General features: G+C 33.3%; 1 protein-coding gene across 2 annotated transcripts in view; it reads left to right on the top strand.

Annotated features, from left to right (window-relative positions):
- The window catches only part of LOC139512643 (sodium/glucose cotransporter 4-like), a 36,651-nt gene that overhangs the window by 7,526 nt on the left and 8,455 nt on the right, over nucleotides 1-20,670 (top strand). For both annotated transcript variants that reach the window (XM_071300400.1, XM_071300401.1), the window contains exons 4-9: nucleotides 5,569-5,628; nucleotides 6,218-6,322; nucleotides 6,670-6,775; nucleotides 8,894-8,974; nucleotides 9,344-9,549; nucleotides 10,350-10,485. In XM_071300400.1, the coding sequence (XP_071156501.1) occupies nucleotides 5,569-5,628; nucleotides 6,218-6,322; nucleotides 6,670-6,775; nucleotides 8,894-8,974; nucleotides 9,344-9,549; nucleotides 10,350-10,485 (694 nt within the window). The remainder of the gene's footprint in view (nucleotides 1-5,568; nucleotides 5,629-6,217; nucleotides 6,323-6,669; nucleotides 6,776-8,893; nucleotides 8,975-9,343; nucleotides 9,550-10,349; nucleotides 10,486-20,670) is intronic.

Raw genomic sequence — 20,670 nt, 5'->3', positions numbered from 1 at the left:
TTCTAAAAGGTGCAACGTACAACAAACGTATTATAAGCAAATAAGTAACGAATAGGTAACGAATAGGTAACAGGGTATTAACCGAGCGCTGGAACGGGTACATATGCGCTAATAGGGTCATTTCATCTCTTAGAACACATTGTTACCACCAGAGACATGGACACAATTAAAAATCCTTTTCTAAAAGGTGCAACGTACAACAAACGTATTATAAGTGAATAGGTAACGAATAGGTAACAGGGTAATAACCGAACGCTGGAACGGGTAAATGCACGCTAATAGGGTCATTTCATCTCTAATTACACATTGTTACCACCAGAGACATGAACACAAGTGAAAATCCTTTTCTAAAAGGTGCAACGTACAACAAACGTATTTAAAGCGAATAAGTAACGAATAGGTAACAGGGTATTAACCGAGCGCTGGAACGGGTACATGCACTCTAATAGGGTCATTTCGTCTCTAAGAACACATTGTTACCACCAGAGACATGAACACAATTAAAAAACGATTTATTTCAAGGTGTAACGTATACTTACCCCGCGCATTAAAAGCGAATAAGGAACGAATAAGTAACAGGGTATTATCCGAGCGCTGGAACGGGTACATGCACGCTAATAGGGTCTTTTCATCTCTAATTACACATTGTTACCTCCAGAGACATGAACACAAGTGGAAATCCTTTTCTAAAAGGTGAAACGTACAAAAAATGTATTATAAGTGAATAGGTAACGAATAGGTAACAGGGTATTAACCGAGCGCTAGAACGGGTACATGCGCGCTAATAGTGTCATTTCATCTCTAAAAACACATTGTTACCACCAGAGACATGAACACAATTGAAAATCCTTTTCCAAAAGGTGCAACGTACAACAAACGTATTATAAATGAATAGGTAACGAATAGGTAACAGGGTATTAACCGAGCGCTGGAACGGGTACATGCGCTCTAATAGGGTCATTTCTTCTATTAGTACACATTGTTACCACCAGAGACATGAACACAATTAAAAAAACGATTTATTTCAAGGTGCAACGTATACTTACCCCGCGCATTAAAAGCGAATAAGGAACGAAGAAGTAACAGGGTATTATCCGAGCGCTGGAACGGGTACATGCATGCTAATAGGGTCATTTCATCTCTAATTACACATTGTTACCACCAGAGACATGAACACAAGTGAAAATCCTTTTCTAAAAGGTGCAACGTACAACAAACGTATTTAAAGCGAATAAGTAACGAATAGGTAACAGGGTATTAACCGAGCGCTGGAACGGGTACATGCACTCTAATAGGGTCATTTCGTCTCTAAGAACACATTGTTACCACCAGAGACATGAACACAATTAAAAAACGATTTATTTCAAGGTGTAACGTATACTTACCCCGCGCATTAAAAGCGAATAAGGAACGAATAAGTAACAGGGTATTATCCGAGCGCTGGAACGGGTACATGCACGCTAATAGGGTCTTTTCATCTCTAATTACACATTGTTACCTCCAGAGACATGAACACAAGTGGAAATCCTTTTCTAAAAGGTGAAACGTACAAAAAATGTATTATAAGTGAATAGGTAACGAATAGGTAACAGGGTATTAACCGAGCGCTAGAACGGGTACATGCGCGCTAATAGTGTCATTTCATCTCTAAAAACACATTGTTACCACCAGAGACATGAACACAATTGAAAATCCTTTTCCAAAAGGTGCAACGTACAACAAACGTATTATAAATGAATAGGTAACGAATAGGTAACAGGGTATTAACCGAGCGCTGGAACGGGTACATGCGCTCTAATAGGGTCATTTCTTCTATTAGTACACATTGTTACCACCAGAGACATGAACACAATTAAAAAAACGATTTATTTCAAGGTGCAACGTATACTTACCCCGCGCATTAAAAGCGAATAAGGAACGAAGAAGTAACAGGGTATTATCCGAGCGCTGGAACGGGTACATGCATGCTAATAGGGTCATTTCATCTCTAATTACACATTGTTACCACCAGAGACATGAACACAAGTGAAAATCCTTTTCTAAAAGGTGCAACGTACAACAAACGTATTATAAGTGAATAGTTAACGAATAGGTAACAGGGTATTAACCGAGCGCTGGAACGGGTACATGCGCTCTAATAGGGTCATTTCTTCTCTAAGAACACATTGTTACCACCAGAGACATGAACACAATTAAAAAACGATTTATTTCAAGGTGCAACGTATACTTACCCCGCGCATTAAAAGCGAATAAGGAACGAATAAGTAACAGGGTATTATCCGAGCGCTGGAACGGGTACATATGCGCTTATAGAGTTATATCACCTCTAAGAACCCAAATCTACCACCAGAGACAACAAAACAATTGAAAATCATGTTTTACCACATGAAAGGTGCAACGTATGATACACGTATTATAAGCGAATTATAACGAGTGATGGAACGAATTAAACAAGGTAATAGCATGCTCCGAAACGATGTACACCCTGCTAACATGTTTAACCCCACCACATTATGTTAGTATGTGCCTCTACCTAGACAAGAGCCTGAAATTAAGTAGTTATCGTTTGTTTTTGTGTTACATATTTGTTTTCCGTTATTTTTTTGTATATGAAATACGGCCGTTAGTTTTGTTGTTTGAATTGTTTGAAATTGTCATATCTGGGCCTTTTATAGGTGACTGCACGGTTTGGGCTATGCTCATTGTTGAAGGCCGTACATTGACCTATAGTTAATAGTTTCTGTGTCATTTTGGTCTATGGTGGGTTGTTGTCTCATTGGCAATTATACCACATCTTTCTTTTTTTTATGCAAGCGCTAACACGGTGATTTCATCCCTTCGAACCAAGATCCATCTTCAAACATACGGACATAAAGCAGTTAAAAGGTAGAACGTATAAAAATCAAATAAGGAACAAATGAGTATCGAACATAAAGTAAAAGAATCGGTTGAGCACAAACACATATAGATAGGTCATAAAAAGATCATTTTACCTCAACAAATTTAGAACTAGTACCAGATATAAGAGTATAAACAACAAGAAGTAATTGTAACAGGATGCTGTTACGAAGTCTCCCAAACAAAGCTCCCATAACTTTCAATTCATATGGTCCCATGTTCATTTGATTTGATTTTTTGTTCCATACAAGAATATATATGGCTTACTGGTGGGGATCTCCACCATTTACAAGTATTCAAACAGGAGGGGTGGTGGTGACCCCCAGGGACTTTACCTACATTTCATTTTATTTGTTTTATTGTCCCCTACAAGAATATATATGGTTTAGGGGTGGGGATGTTGACCGTTTACAAGTTTTCAAACAAGAGGGGGTGGGATGACCCCCTCAGGACTTCCCTTTTATCTCATTTTATTTGTTTTATTGTCCCCTACAAGAACATATATGGTTTAGGGGTGGGGATCTGGACCATTTACAAGATAATAGTACATTCTCAAATTGAACGGGGTGGGGGTGACCCCAAGGAACTTCCATTTAATTTCATTTGATTAGTTTTATTGTCTCTTACAAGAGTATATATAGTTTAGGGGTGGGGATGTTGACCGTTTACAAGTTTTCAAACAAGAGGGGGTGGGCTGACCCCCTAGGGACTTTCCTTTTATTTCATTTCATTTGTTTTATTGTCCCCTAAAAGAATATATATGGTTTAGGGGTGGGGATCTGGACCATTTACAAGATAATAGTACATTCTCAAATTGAACGGGGTGGGGGTGACCCCCAGGAACTTCCATTTAATTTCATTTGATTAGTTTTATTGTCCCTTACAAGAATATATAGTTTCGAGGTGGGGATGTTGACCGTTTATAAGTTTTCAAACAAGAGGGGGTGGGGTGACCCCCTAGGGACTTTCCTTTTATTTCATTTCATTTGTTTTATTGTCCCCTACAAGAAAATATATGGTTTAGGGGTGGGGATCTGGACCATTTACAAGATAATAGTACATTCTCAAATTGAACGGGATGGGGGTGACCCCCAGGATTTTCCATTTAATTTCATTTGATTAGTTTTATTGTCCCCTCCAAGAATATATATGGTTTTGGGGTGGGGATCTGGACCGTTTACAAGATAATAGCACATTCTAAAATTGAACGGGGTGGGAATGACCCCCGGGGACTTCCATTTAATTTCATTTGATTTGTTTTATCGTCCTATTCAAGAACATATATGGTTTAGGGGTGGGGATCTGGACCGTTTACAAGATAATAGTACATTCTCAAATTGAACGGGGTGGGGTGACCCCCAGGAACTTTTATTTAATTTCATTTGATTAGTTTTATTGTCCCATACAAGAATATATATGGTTTAGGGGTGGGGATCTGGACCGTTTACAAGTTAAAAGCATATTCTCGAATTGAAGGGGGTAGGGATGACACCCCCAGGGACTCCCCTATATTTCATGTGATTTATTTTATTGTCCTTTAATCATTTCTGAAGACTGCATGTATCTATCACTTACAGTTTTCAAGTTATATTCATTTGAAAATTTTAGAAAATAAAATCCCATAGGGGTTCTATAGTAAACCCCTCCCTTCTTTCTGCCCCCCCCCCAAAAAAAAAATACCCCTTAATAGACCCCAATGCACAAATGAGCGATTGATGGCTCACCTAGACATATTAGTCTAACATTTTATGAAACCCTAAGTAAATCTGACAAGTAGTTTGGGAGAAATGCTGCGGACAAGTTCATTTTTAAAGTGGCGGAAGAAGAAGAGGAAGAAGAGGAAGAAGAAGAATAATAATTAATTAAAAAGGGGGAAGGATATTAAAAATCGAATAAGTAACGAATAGGTAACGATAGGGAATAGGGAATAAGTAACGAATAGGTAACGAATAGGGAATAGGGAATAGGTAACGAATAGGTAACGAATAGGGAATAGGGAATAGGTAACGAATAGGTAACGAATAGGGAATAGGGAATAGGTAACGAATAGGTAACGAATAGGGAATAGGGAATAGGTAACGAATAGGTAACGAATAGGGAATAGGGAATAGGTAACGAATAGGTAACGAATAGGGAATAGGGAATAGGTAACGAATAGGGAATAGGGAATAGGTAACCAACTTGACGTCCATCCAATGAGACACATTTATAATCAACAAGATACCAAATGATCCAGAAATTAAACAACTATTTGTCACCGTATGGCCTTCAGCAATTAGCAAAACCCACACCACGTATGTCAAATATAAAAGGTTCCGAAATGACAAATGTAAAATAATTAAACAGAAAACACTAATGGCCTGATTAATGTACAAAATGATGATTGAAAAACAAATATGTTACACAGCAACAAACGACAACCACTGAAATACAGGCTCTAGAATTGGGACAATCACATACAGAATTTGGCGGGGTTAAACTATTTAGATGGCGCAAAATCGTCCACAAACCTGGGACAGTGGTATTACAGCACACAAAAAGAACACAAGACAGTAAACGAAAAACAAATATGATGAACAAACAACAACCACACAACGAAGTAGATCTAACCTATATTAAAGCATTTTCTTATTTTATTAAAATAGTATAAATTGTTTTATCATCTTTTAGGTGATTTTTCTTATCTTGGCGTTAGGATGGATATTTATACCAGTTTACGTTTCAGCTGGGGTAGGTTGTATGAAATATGTCAAATGTTTGTGTAAAAGTTCAAGGTTTAAAAAAAAAACCCAAGATTTCAAAGAAGTCAACTGGTTTAAATTACAAGATTCTAAAGGAGTCAACTTTTTTTTATAATTTCACGACGTTTTAGGATTCAAAACCACTTAGAGACAAAACACCATCCTAATATTACACTAGGTAGACAACATACTATAGGGCAAACTTATCCCTCCGAAAATATAGAAGTCACCTCATATACTGCAAAGGTTATACAGATCCTGCTTTACGCGTGGCTTTCTTCTTATTGCTCATGATAAGTAACAAAGTGAAGAAAAATCTGTTATACCACAATTTAGCCGTGGTCATGTGTGACATAGATACTTCATGAAAGAGAACCAGTTCATGTCGGCGACTGTCGAAATTTCGAAGGAATTACTTCAACTTTACCAGGAGAATTTTAAATAGCTATTAAAAAGCACATACAAAGCACATTTTAATGGTTGTCATATATCATTTTTCTCTTGTTTTTTTTTAAGTAACATTTATGTGAATTTCTCTGTGTAAAGTTAATCTATAGTCACTGTTTTTGTTATTAAAGGTGTATACTCTACCGGAGTACATACAGAAACGCCATGGAGGACAAAGGATGCGGACATACCTTAGTGTTTTATCTCTCATTTTGTATATTCTAACTAAACTTGCCGTAAGTGTGTTTAAAAGTGTGATACAAAGTTACTAGACATATTCATACAATAATACAATAATACATATAAATGCATTGATATGTTGGATGTATTTTTTATATCAATTCAAAAATAAAATGAGTCAATCATTTAATGTAAAATACATAAATGTATTTTATTTTACACAAAGAAAAGTTTTCGACAGTTGTTAAAAGTCCAGACATCGGCCTTTCGATTGAAATAGTCTAGTGTAGGGTCCAGTCGCAGTGAGAACATTAAATTCATTTTACAACAAGAAAAATAAATGAATTATTACACATGTATATGAAAATTTAAAGACAAATATTATTGTGCATTTTATTTTTAGGTCAGTATTTTTGCTGGATCCCTGTTCATACAGATGGCTTTAGGATGGAACATGTATATATCGATTGCTATATTGTTATTTATTACCGGACTGTACACAGTTTTAGGTATATAAACTATAGGATAACATGTCATTGTAAAATTATTAATATATATTTGAGGACAACTGTTTGTATTTTTGTAATCAAATTCATAAAAATCCCAACTTACAGTTCTCTAAGATTTAGTTGCAATAATAATTTTACAGCAAGCGCAGAAAATCTCTTCGCCTAATATTGCACGTAACACGTTGTTTTTTTGTTTTTTTTACCTCAATAAGTTTGTCATATTATGTAATTGAATGTTATGTAAAAAAACAAAACAAAAAAAAAAACATGATTATGTTTTTATAATTACCTAATAACATATTTACACGCAATCAGTCATTTTGTATATAATACGTCCCTGTTTATTCTTCTGTTGTACATGCCGGTTTAGGTGAAGATCATTTCCACATAACAATCTAATACAATTCAACGAATGGTCGGCAATATAAATTCAACTAAATGAGTTGAATCTATTTAACAATAGTGAGTTTACTGTTGAACATATACACATTCATACATGCGGTGTTTCCTCTAATCTAGAAAAGAGAGGGACACAAGATAGCAGAGGGACAGTCAAACCCATAAATCGAAAATAAACTGACGACGCCTGGCTAAAAATGAAAGAAGATGAACAGACAAACAGTAGAACACGTGACACAACATAGAAAACTAAAGAATAAGCAACACAAACCCCACCAAAAACTAGGGATGATCTCAGGTGCTCAAGATCCAGCTCCACATGTGGCACCCGTCGTGTTGCTTATGTTATTACAAATCCGTCAAATAGTCTAATTCGATAGATCACTTCATGATCGGGAAGGGGATTGTAGTTACGACGTAAGGAACATATCCGATATAATTTGTGAAACGATTATTTCATAACGGTCAACCAACTCGTGATGGCATCCGTAAAATTAGCGAAGGGATGATTTCAACTTCACCATTTGGAACTATTGGTTTAATGGCTTCCTTGTGAGCAGCAACCCTCTATCAAGAAAATCATAATAGGAAATGAAAGCACGGGAATATCGTATCAATTGGGAGATATATACCCCGTATGCAGGTGCTTCTGGAATGTTGCTACTTAGAAATGGAACGTTCCCAATTGCAAAGCTGAAATCATCTCTTTTGTCGTAAAGTTTTGTTATCAACTGACCCTCATTGTCAATTTCTAGATGTAAGTCAAGATATGAGGCCGACTTAACTGTATCTGTTGTAACCCTATACGCTAACATTGCCTATGTAAATTTTAAAATTGTTTGTATGCACATTGAACGACAAATTTATGTGACGTATACAATTTTCTGACGTCAGACACACAAATCAATGAATGTGTTTGTAGATCGATGTTTTTTTATTTTATTTTTTTTTTTTTTTTTTTTTTTTTGTGTTCTGTCAAATTGTTTCTTTTAAAATTGTTATACGATGATGACTGATGTAGCCATATTTTGACTTTTTTATTTATTGTGTCTGTTTAGTTGTAAACGCATCAATGTAAATATAACGGAATTTGATGAGACTGTCATCAAAGTAAGAGGGTTAGCGCTATAAAACCAGGTTTAATACACCATTTTCTACATTTGAAAATGCCTGTACCAAGTCAGGAATATGACAGTTCTTGTCCATTCGTTTTTTTTGCGTTTTGTTATTTGATTTTGCCATGTGATTATGGACTTTCCGAATTGATTTTCCTTTAAGTTCAGTATTTTTGTGATTTTACTTTCTTTGTATCCTTTATTTCTAGTTCGATGGGATAGATGCGTTCAACATAGTCACCAAATTTTGTATTATTTAGTGAAAGAACGTCATCTATATAGCGGAAAGAAGTATTAAAGGATATTGCTAACTTCTTATCTTTCTTCCTAAGAAGTTTCTGTGTGAAGTCAGCCTCATAATAATAAAGAAACAAGTCGGCAAGAAGAGGGGCACAATTGGTTCCCATTGGAATGCCGACAGTAGATATCTAACCGCGCTCAAATAGCTGCGCTAGTGGATAATCCCTTTAGCCCAGTTGATAGAGCAATGGCTTACTGAGCCAGTGATTTCTGGATAAAATAACGCCTGGAACAGCAATTTATTTGAAAAGCAAATCCTGCTCTCTCCTACTAATGCAATAATGTACTTTTGTATCATATGCAGGTGGACTTAAAGCAGTAATGTATACAGATACACTACAAACATCAATCATGACTATTGGAGCCATCATAGTTATGGGAATAAGTAAGTGAGAGTCATCAGACTAAAAATATCCATTAGATAGTTATGCAAGATGATGACTGCTGTGATAGATATCAATACCCGCCTCCAATCCTTATTATAAAAGTCTTATTACAATTCATATATTTTTACCTTATAATTTCAATTCAACCTTATTTATCTTTTGCTCTCGAGAGTATCTAAGGTAGTTTAATAAAACTGTTATATACATTTTTATTCAGTTTTCTATTCTTTTACATAAAGAGCAATTGTATATACATATCGATTCAAGAGCATGCTTGATATATGCCAAAAACTATTACAATTATTTTATATATAAATTCAAAATTTAATACATTTTAAATCATGTTAAACTAATTTTCCTGTTATTAGGTTTTACTCATGTTGGAGGTTATAATGCAATGAAAGAGAAATACATGGAAGCACTTCCATCGACTCGTGATCTGAACTCGACTTGTGGGTTACCACGGAAAGATGCGTTCCATATATTTCTCGATGCTGCGGGACAGGAAAACCCTTGGCCAGGACTTGTGTTTCAGGCATCTGTTGGTTGTTTATGGTACTGGTGTTGTGATCAAGTGTGTATAAGTTAATTTGATTATTTTATTACTTTTTCCATTGCGTTTGAAAGATAAAAATAACATTTTCTGTAAATATTTTAGAACTACAAAAACATTACTGTATAAGGCAAAAATTCCAACTATAAATTATGATTTTTATGGTCATTTTTTAAACCAAAAAAAGGATGAGAAAAACTTAGATAAACTAAACTAATAGAATTTTTTTATTCTTAAATATGATTACTAAAAATTGAACATATATATACATGTATAAATGCTCTTCGGTCTTTTATAAAGAACATGCACTTTTCGTCGGGCGCAAAAACAAAATTTCAATCCTGGTATCTTTGATGAGTTTAATTACAACCACTGGTCGATGCCACCAATGAATGGGTTTAAATTCACCGTGGGTATCACCAGCCCAGTAGTCAGCACTAATGTGTTGACATGAACTATCATTGATATGGTCATGATTATAAATTAACTGTTTACAAAACTTTGAATTAATTTTTTGAAATACTAAGTGGAATAGAATACCTTAACTGTGTTTTACGAAACCATTATGAAATCTTTAGTCCTCAATACTGTTCAACTTCGTTCTTTATTTGGTCTTTCCAACTTTATTTTATTCCAGCGTCTTTTCGACCAAATGCGAGTCTGGCGCAAATACAAAATATCAATCCTTGTATCTGTGATATTTATTTCTGAGTTTATTATAAAGAAAAGAATTACTCAGGAAATCAAAAAATGTAACCCAGTTTCAGAAAAATAAATTAAAAAAATGTTCGTTTATAAAAATAATATTTATTTACCTGAAGGTTATAGTCCAGCGATCATTAGCTGCCAAAAGTTGTTCACATGCAAAGGGAGGATCACTTGTAGCGGGATACTTGAAACTTCTGCCGTTATTTTTACTGATGTTTCCTGGAATGATCAGCAGAATTTTATACCCAGGTAAATAAACAAAAATAAATAAAACGAATAACAGCAAAAAGGTCATATACATGTTTTAGAGAAATTTAATTGCAGTATCAGAAATATATCAGATAGGTAGATATACATAATACCCTAAATGAATTTGAAAATAATCTTAATGCATAGGTCACACATTCACGGATTTGACGCAGGACTAGCTACGGATACGATCTGGCATCATTCGTGGCAATCCGTAGATATCCGTATGGTTGTCGTAGTCAAACGTAGTAGATCGTAGTAGTACTTATATATCTTTGACAATTTTTGAACATGCGCAAAATTTGACCATGGATCAAACGACCGTAGTAACTCCATTCTAAACCGTATAAGACCGTACTAATCTGTTATAGTCCGTATTAATCCGTACTTCTTCGTAGGCCAGAATAATGTCTACGGCTAGTTTCGGAGAACTACGTACTAGTACGGTTGCACCGCGTATTGAAAAGGATACAAAATGTGTCCCGTAACTGCACGATTTTACTACGTTGCAATACGGATAGCTAGGTACTCAGCCAGGGTTCTGAAATTCTATTACGGTTTACTACGTTACAACACGATAAAATACGGAAGAATGTGGATTCTTTTATTTTTCGTTGGGTAGCACTCCACAGTTAGAAAATAAAATTAAAAATGAGCCACAAAATGTTTTATCATCTCCTATTCCTGGATTTCTAATACATTAATCTAACTGTTTGTGTTGTACATGTGCATATGTATGTAAACAGTATATTCCATAGATTTGATTTTTAAAAGTTAAAAGAGTGAAAATAAATTCCTTTTATGTGTATCCATGGCAACATTCTGCATTTATTTACCATAAAATATTGCAAAAAGGGGGGTGGACATGTCATTTATCCCCCCAAAATTTGGATCAAATTAGAATTTCAATGCCTTTGAGTAATACCTTTTTAGAAACTGTTTTCATAAATCTTCCTAATGATCAAATAAAAAATGTGTGTCTTTTGCCTCATTTTTTCGTAAAATCCAATCACAAAGTTCGTGCGATAAAAAGTTAGAAAATAACATTACAATAATTGCCGGACCAATGTATGGTAGGGACATGCAAATACGGACTGTCATACAGAAAACAGCCTATATTACATACAATACATACTCTTGATGTTCATATAAACCCAATACAAAGGCTATTTTAATACTCAGCTATCCAAAAATGAATTTTATTGCACACTAGCTCTCATATTTGAAAAATCCACAGGGGCCAAAATGCGAAACTACACACCTAACTGTGGAGTGCTACCTTAAGGTGAAATTTTTTCCCTCCTGCCTCAATTTTTATTATATTTTCTGTGTTCTACTAGCTGTTACGATGAAAATGGTACCTTAGTTTTTAGAATTGGTTCAGTAATAAAGATTTTATGAAGGTTAGCAGTTGATGTTGAAACGCGACAAAAAGTGATTTAAAAATAAATGCTGGATCATAGTGAAAAACTTCAAGTCTGTCTCATTTTTGGGTAAATTTCTAAAACTTTTCCCATTATCTTAATTCAAAATCATAAAATTGCCTTAAAAGAGGACAAATTGTACAATTTTTAGGTATTTGAAAGCACTTATAGGTCAATTTTGCTGTAAATAGCATACCTAACCATGGTTTAGAAGCTCTCAAGCAGGGTATAAATTTCTAGCAGTACTGGCATCATTAAATTTAATTAATGCCAAATTATAATATAAAATCCTGCTAAAAATGTTTATTTGACTTATTCGCATTCAAAAATATAAAGCGATACATTCTGAGGATATCATATAAAGCGCAATCTTTGGTTACAATGGCGAAGCTAATGGAGTACAAATTTAAGACCGCAACATGTCTAAGTGTCAAAATGTGTATATTTGGTTGCTAAGGAAAGTAAACAATAAAATAAACATAAATTGCATTCCTAGCAGATTTTTTACCTTCAGAACTAAAACAAGAACATAAAAGACTAAAGATTTGTGGTCAATTTTATCTTAAAAAGTGCATTTCTGTGCTTTCTGATGTGCCATAAGGTAGCACTCCACAGTTAGAAAATAAAATTTAAAATGAGCCACACAATGTTTTATCATCTCCTATTCCTGGATTTCTAATACATTAATCTAACTGTTTGTGTTGTACATGTGCATATGTATGTAATCAGTATATTCCATAGATTTGATTTTTAAAAGTTAAAAGAGTGAAAATAAATTCCTTTTATGTGTATCCATGGCAACATTCTGCATTTATTTACCATAAAATATTGCAAAAAGGGGGGTGGACATGTCATTTATCCCCCCAAAATTTGGATCAAATTAGAATTTCAATGCCTTTGAGTAATACCTTTTTAGAAACTGTTTTCATAAATCTTCCTAATGATCAAATAAAAAATGTGTGTCTTTCGCCTCATTTTTTCGTAAAATCCAATCACAAAGTTCGTGCGATAAAAAGTTGGAAAATAACATTACAATAATTGCCGGACCAATGTATGGTAGGGACATGCAAATACGGACTGTCATACAGAAAACAGCCTATATTACATACAATACATACTCTTGATGTTCATATAAACCCAATACAAAGGCTATTTTAATACTCAGATATCCAAAAATGAATTTTATTGCACACTATCTCTCATATTTGAAAAATCCACAGGGGCCAAAATGCGAAACTACACACCTAACTGTGGAGTGCTACCTTAAGGTGAAATTTTTCCCCTCCTGCCTCAATTTTTATTATATTTTCTGTGTTCTACTAGCTGTTACGATGAAAATGGTACCTTAGTTTTTAGAATTGGTTCAGTAATAAAGATTTTATGAAGGTTAGCAGTTGATGTTGAAACGCGACAAAAAGTGATTTAAAAATAAATGCTGGATCATAGTGAAAAACTTCAAGTCTGTCTCATTTTTGGGTAAATTTCTAAAACTTTTCCCATTATCTTAATTCAAAATCATAAAATTGCCTTAAAAGAGGACAAATTGTACAATTTTTAGGTATTTGAAAGCACTTATAGGTCAATTTTGCTGTAAATAGCATACCTAACCATGGTTTAGAAGCTCTCAAGCAGGGTATAAATTTCTAGCAGTACTGGCATCATTAAATTTAATTAATGCCAAATTATAATATAAAATCCTGCTAAAAATGTTTATTTGACTTATTCGCATTCAAAAATATAAAGCGATACATTCTGAGGATATCATATAAAGCGCAATCTTTGGTTACAATGGCGAAGCTAATGGAGTACAAATTTAAGACCGCAACATGTCTAAGTGTCAAAATGTGTATATTTGGTTGCTAAGGAAAGTAAACAATAAAATAAACATAAATTGCATTCCTAGCAGATTTTTTACCTTCAGAACTAAAACAAGAACATAAAAGACTAAAGATTTGTGGTCAATTTTATCTTAAAAAGTGCATTTCTGTGCTTTCTGATGTGCCATAAGGTAGCACTCCACAGTTAGAAAATAAAATTTAAAATGAGCCACACAATGTTTTATCATCTCCTACTCCTGGATTTCTAATACATTAATCTAACTGTTTGTGTTGTACATGTGCATATGTATGTAATCAGTATATTCCATAGATTTGATTTTTAAAAGTTAAAAGAGTGAAAATAAATTCCTTTTATGTGTATCCATGGCAACATTCTGCATTTATTTACCATAAAATATTGCAAAAAGGGGGGTGGACATGTCATTTATCCCCCCAAAATTTGGATCAAATTAGAATTTCAATGCCTTTGAGTAATACCTTTTTAGAAACTGTTTTCATAAATCTTCCTAATGATCAAATAAAAAATGTGTGTCTTTCGCCTCATTTTTTCGTAAAATCCAATCACAAAGTTCGTGCGATAAAAAGTTGGAAAATAACATTACAATAATTGCCGGACCAATGTATGGTAGGGACATGCAAATACGGACTGTCATACAGAAAACAGCCTATATTACATACAATACATACTCTTGATGTTCATATAAACCCAATACAAAGGCTATTTTAATACTCAGATATCCAAAAATGAATTTTATTGCACACTATCTCTCATATTTGAAAAATCCACAGGGGCCAAAATGCGAAACTACACACCTAACTGTGGAGTGCTACCTTAAGGTGAAATTTTTCCCCTCCTGCCTCAATTTTTATTATATTTTCTGTGTTCTACTAGCTGTTACGATGAAAATGGTACCTTAGTTTTTAGAATTGGTTCAGTAATAAAGATTTTATGAAGGTTAGCAGTTGATGTTGAAACGCGACAAAAAGTGATTTAAAAATAAATGCTGGATCATAGTGAAAAACTTCAAGTCTGTCTCATTTTTGGGTAAATTTCTAAAACTTTTCCCATTATCTTAATTCAAAATCATAAAATTGCCTTAAAAGAGGACAAATTGTACAATTTTTAGGTATTTGAAAGCACTTATAGGTCAATTTTGCTGTAAATAGCATACCTAACCATGGTTTAGAAGCTCTCAAGCAGGGTATAAATTTCTAGCAGTACTGGCATCATTAAATTTAATTAATGCCAAATTATAATATAAAATCCTGCTAAAAATGTTTATTTGACTTATTCGCATTCAAAAATATAAAGCGATACATTCTGAGGATATCATATAAAGCGCAATCTTTGGTTACAATGGCGAAGCTAATGGAGTACAAATTTAAGACCGCAACATGTCTAAGTGTCAAAATGTGTATATTTGGTTGCTAAGGAAAGTAAACAATAAAATAAACATAAATTGCATTCCTAGCAGATTTTTTACCTTCAGAACTAAAACAAGAACATAAAAGACTAAAGATTTGTGGTCAATTTTATCTTAAAAAGTGCATTTCTGTGCTTTCTGATGTGCCATAAGGTAGCACTCCACAGTTAGAAAATAAAATTTAAAATGAGCCACACAATGTTTTATCATCTCCTACTCCTGGATTTCTAATACATTAATCTAACTGTTTGTGTTGTACATGTGCATATGTATGTAATCAGTATATTCCATAGATTTGATTTTTAAAAGTTAAAAGAGTGAAAATAAATTCCTTTTATGTGTATCCATGGCAACATTCTGCATTTATTTACCATAAAATATTGCAAAAAGGGGGGTGGACATGTCATTTATCCCCCCAAAATTTGGATCAAATTAGAATTTCAATGCCTTTGAGTAATACCTTTTTAGAAACTGTTTTCATAAATCTTCCTAATGATCAAATAAAAAATGTGTGTCTTTCGCCTCATTTTTTCGTAAAATCCAATCACAAAGTTCGTGCGATAAAAAGTTGGAAAATAACATTACAATAATTGCCGGACCAATGTATGGTAGGGACATGCAAATACGGACTGTCATACAGAAAACAGCCTATATTACATACAATACATACTCTTGATGTTCATATAAACCCAATACAAAGGCTATTTTAATACTCAGCTATCCAAAAATGAATTTTATTGCACACTAGCTCTCATATTTGAAAAATCCACAGGGGCCAAAATGCGAAACTACACACCTAACTGTGGAGTGCTACCTTAAGGTGAAATTTTTCCCCTCCTGCCTCAATTTTTATTATATTTTCTGTGTTCTACTAGCTGTTACGATGAAAATGGTACCTTAGTTTTTAGAATTGGTTCAGTAATAAAGATTTTATGAAGGTTAGCAGTTGATGTTGAAACGCGACAAAAAGTGATAAAAAATAAATGCTGGATCATAGTGAAAAACTTCAAGTCTGTCTCATTTTTGGGTAAATTTCTAAAACTTTTCCCATTATCTTAATTTAAAATCATAAAATTGCCTTAAAAGAGGACAAATTGTACAATTTTTAGGTATTTGAAAGCACTTATAGGTCAATTTTGCTGTAAATAGCATACCTAACCATGGTTTAGAAGCTCTCAAGCAGGGTATAAATTTCTAGCAGTACTGGCATCATTAAATTTAATTAATGCCAAATTATAATATAAAATCCTGCTAAAAATGTTTATTTGACTTATTCGCATTCAAAAATATAAAGCGATACATTCTGAGGATATCATATAAAGCGCAATCTTTGGTTACAATGGCGAAGCTAATGGAGTACAAATTTAAGACCGCAACATGTCTAAGTGTCAAAATGTGTATATTTGGTTGCTAAGGAAAGTAAACAATAAAATAAACATAAATTGCATTCCTAGCAGATTTTTTACCTTCAGAACTAAAACAAGAACATAAAAGACTAAAGATTTGTGGTCAATTTTATCTTAAAAAGTGCATTTCTGTGCTTTCTGATGTGCCATAAGGTAGCACTCCACAGTTAGAAAATAAAATTAAAAATGAGCCACAAAATGTTTTATCATCTCCTATTCCTGGATTTCTAATACATTAATCTAACTGTTTGTGTTGTACATGTGCATATGTATGTAATCAGTATATTCCATAGATTTGATTTTTAAAAGTTAAAAGAGTGAAAATAAATTCCTTTTATGTGTATCCATGGCAACATTCTGCATTTATTTACCATAAAATATTGCAAAAAGGGGGGTGGACATGTCATTTATCCCCCCAAAATTTGGATCAAATTAGAATTTCAATGCTTTTGAGTAACACCTTTTTAGAAACTGTTTTCATAAATCTTCCTAATGATCAAATAAAAAATGTGTGTCTTTCGCCTCATTTTTTCGTAAAATCCAATCACAAAGTTCGTGCGATAAAAAGTTGGAAAATAACATTACAATAATTGCCGGACCAATGTATGGTAGGGACATGCAAATACGGACTGTCATACAGAAAACAGCCTATATTACATACAATACATACTCTTGATGTTCATATAAACCCAATACAAAGGCTATTTTAATACTCAGATATCCAAAAATGAATTTTATTGCACACTATCTCTCATATTTGAAAAATCCACAGGGGCCAAAATGCGAAACTACACACCTAACTGTGGAGTGCTACCTTAAGGTGAAATTTTTCCCCTCCTGCCTCAATTTTTATTATATTTTCTGTGTTCTACTAGCTGTTACGATGAAAATGGTACCTTAGTTTTTAGAATTGGTTCAGTAATAAAGATTTTATGAAGGTTAGCAGTTGATGTTGAAACGCGACAAAAAGTGATTTAAAAATAAATGCTGGATCATAGTGAAAAACTTCAAGTCTGTCTCATTTTTGGGTAAATTTCTAAAACTTTTCCCATTATCTTAATTCAAAATCATAAAATTGCCTTAAAAGAGGACAAATTGTACAATTTTTAGGTATTTGAAAGCACTTATAGGTCAATTTTGCTGTAAATAGCATACCTAACCATGGTTTAGAAGCTCTCAAGCAGGGTATAAATTTCTAGCAGTACTGGCATCATTAAATTTAATTAATGCCAAATTATAATATAAAATCCTGCTAAAAATGTTTATTTGACTTATTCGCATTCAAAAATATAAAGCGATACATTCTGAGGATATCATATAAAGCGCAATCTTTGGTTACAATGGCGAAGCTAATGGAGTACAAATTTAAGACCGCAACATGTCTAAGTGTCAAAATGTGTATATTTGGTTGCTAAGGAATGTAAACAATAAAATAAACATAAATTGCATTCCTAGCAGATTTTTTACCTTCAGAACTAAAACAAGAACATAAAAGACTAAAGATTTGTGGTCAATTTTATCTTAAAAAGTGCATTTCTGTGCTTTCTGATGTGCCATAAGGTAGCACTCCACAGTTAGAAAATAAAATTTAAAATGAGCCACACAATGTTTTATCATCTCCTACTCCTGGATTTCTAATACATTAATCTAACTGTTTGTGTTGTACATGTGCATATGTATGTAATCAGTATATTCCATAGATTTGATTTTTAAAAGTTAAAAGAGTGAAAATAAATTCCTTTTATGTGTATCCATGGCAACATTCTGCATTTATTTACCATAAAATATTGCAAAAAGGGGGGTGGACATGTCATTTATCCCCCCAAAATTTGGATCAAATTAGAATTTCAATGCCTTTGAGTAATACCTTTTCAGAAACTGTTTTCATAAATCTTCCTAATGATCAAATAAAAAATGTGTGTCTTTCGCCTCATTTTTTCGTAAAATCCAATCACAAAGTTCGTGCGATAAAAAGTTGGAAAATAACATTACAATAATTGCCGGACCAATGTATGGTAGGGACATGCAAATACGGACTGTCATACAGAAAACAGCCTATATTACATACAATACATACTCTTGATGTTCATATAAACCCAATACAAAGGCTATTTTAATACTCAGATATCCAAAAATGAATTTTATTGCACACTATCTCTCATATTTGAAAAATCCACAGGGGCCAAAATGCGAAACTACACACCTAACTGTGGAGTGCTACCTTAAGGTGAAATTTTTCCCCTCCTGCCTCAATTTTTATTATATTTTCTGTGTTCTACTAGCTGTTACGATGAAAATGGTACCTTAGTTTTTAGAATTGGTTCAGTAATAAAGATTTTATGAAGGTTAGCAGTTGATGTTGAAACGCGACAAAAAGTGATTTAAAAATAAATGCTGGATCATAGTGAAAAACTTCAAGTCTGTCTCATTTTTGGGTAAATTTCTAAAACTTTTCCCATTATCTTAATTCAAAATCATAAAATTGCCTTAAAAGAGGACAAATTGTACAATTTTTAGGTATTTGAAAGCACTTATAGGTCAATTTTGCTGTAAATAGCATACCTAACCATGGTTTAGAAGCTCTCAAGCAGGGTATAAATTTCTAGCAGTACTGGCATCATTAAATTTAATTAATGCCAAATTATAATATAAAATCCTGCTAAAAATGTTTATTTGACTTATTCGCATTCAAAAATATAAAGCGATACATTCTGAGGATATCATATAAAGCGCAATCTTTGGTTACAATGGCGAAGCTAATGGAGTACAAATTTAAGACCGCAACATGTCTAAGTGTCAAAATGTGTATATTTGGTTGCTAAGGAAAGTAAACAATAAAATAAACATAAATTGCATTCCTAGCAGATTTTTTACCTTCAGAACTAAAACAAGAACATAAAAGACTAAAGATTTGTGGTCAATTTTATCTTAAAAAGTGCATTTCTGTGCTTTCTGATGTGCCATAAGGTAGCACTCCACAGTTAGAAAATAAAATTTAAAATGAGCCACACAATGTTTTATCATCTCCTACTCCTGGATTTCTAATACATTAATCTAACTGTTTGTGTTGTACATGTGCATATGTATGTAATCAGTATATTCCATAGATTTGATTTTTAAAAGTTAAAAGAGTGAAAATAAATTCCTTTTATGTGTATCCATGGCAACATTCTGCATTTATTTACCATAAAATATTGCAAAAAGGGGGGTGGACATGTCATTTATCCCCCCAAAATTTGGATCAAATTAGAATTTCAATGCCTTTGAGTAATACCTTTTTAGAAACTGTTTTCATAAATCTTCCTAATGATCAAATAAAAAATGTGTGTCTTTCGCCTCATTTTTTCGTAAAATCCAATCACAAAGTTCGTGCGATAAAAAGTTGGAAAATAACATTACAATAATTGCCGGACCAATGTATGGTAGGGACATGCAAATACGGACTGTCATACAGAAAACAGCCTATATTACATACAATACATACTCTTGATGTTCATATAAACCCAATACAAAGGCTATTTTAATACTCAGCTATCCAAAAATGAATTTTATTGCACACTAGCTCTCATATTTGAAAAATCCACAGGGGCCAAAATGCGAAACTACACACCTAACTGTGGAGTGCTACCTTAAGGTGAAATTTTTCCCCTCCTGCCTCAATTTTTATTATATTTTCTGTGTTCTACTAGCTGTTACGATGAAAATGGTACCTTAGTTTTTAGAATTGGTTCAGTAATAAAGATTTTATGAAGGTTAGCAGTTGATGTTGAAACGCGACAAAAAGTGATAAAAAATAAATGCTGGATCATAGTGAAAAACTTCAAGTCTGTCTCATTTTTGGGTAAATTTCTAAAACTTTTCCCATTATCTTAATTTAAAATCATAAAATTGCCTTAAAAGAGGACAAATTGTACAATTTTTAGGTATTTGAAAGCACTTATAGGTCAATTTTGCTGTAAATAGCATACCTAACCATGGTTTAGAAGCTCTCAAGCAGGGTATAAATTTCTAGCAGTACTGGCATCATTAAATTTAATTAATGCCAAATTATAATATAAAATCCTGCTAAAAATGTTTATTTGACTTATTCGCA

The sequence above is a fragment of the Mytilus edulis genome, chromosome 2 (assembly GCF_963676685.1).
Source record: "Mytilus edulis chromosome 2, xbMytEdul2.2, whole genome shotgun sequence".
NCBI lineage: Eukaryota > Metazoa > Mollusca > Bivalvia > Mytilida > Mytilidae > Mytilus > Mytilus edulis.
Note: the sequence above shows the minus strand (reverse complement) of the source record. Positions and strands in the feature narration are given on the sequence as shown.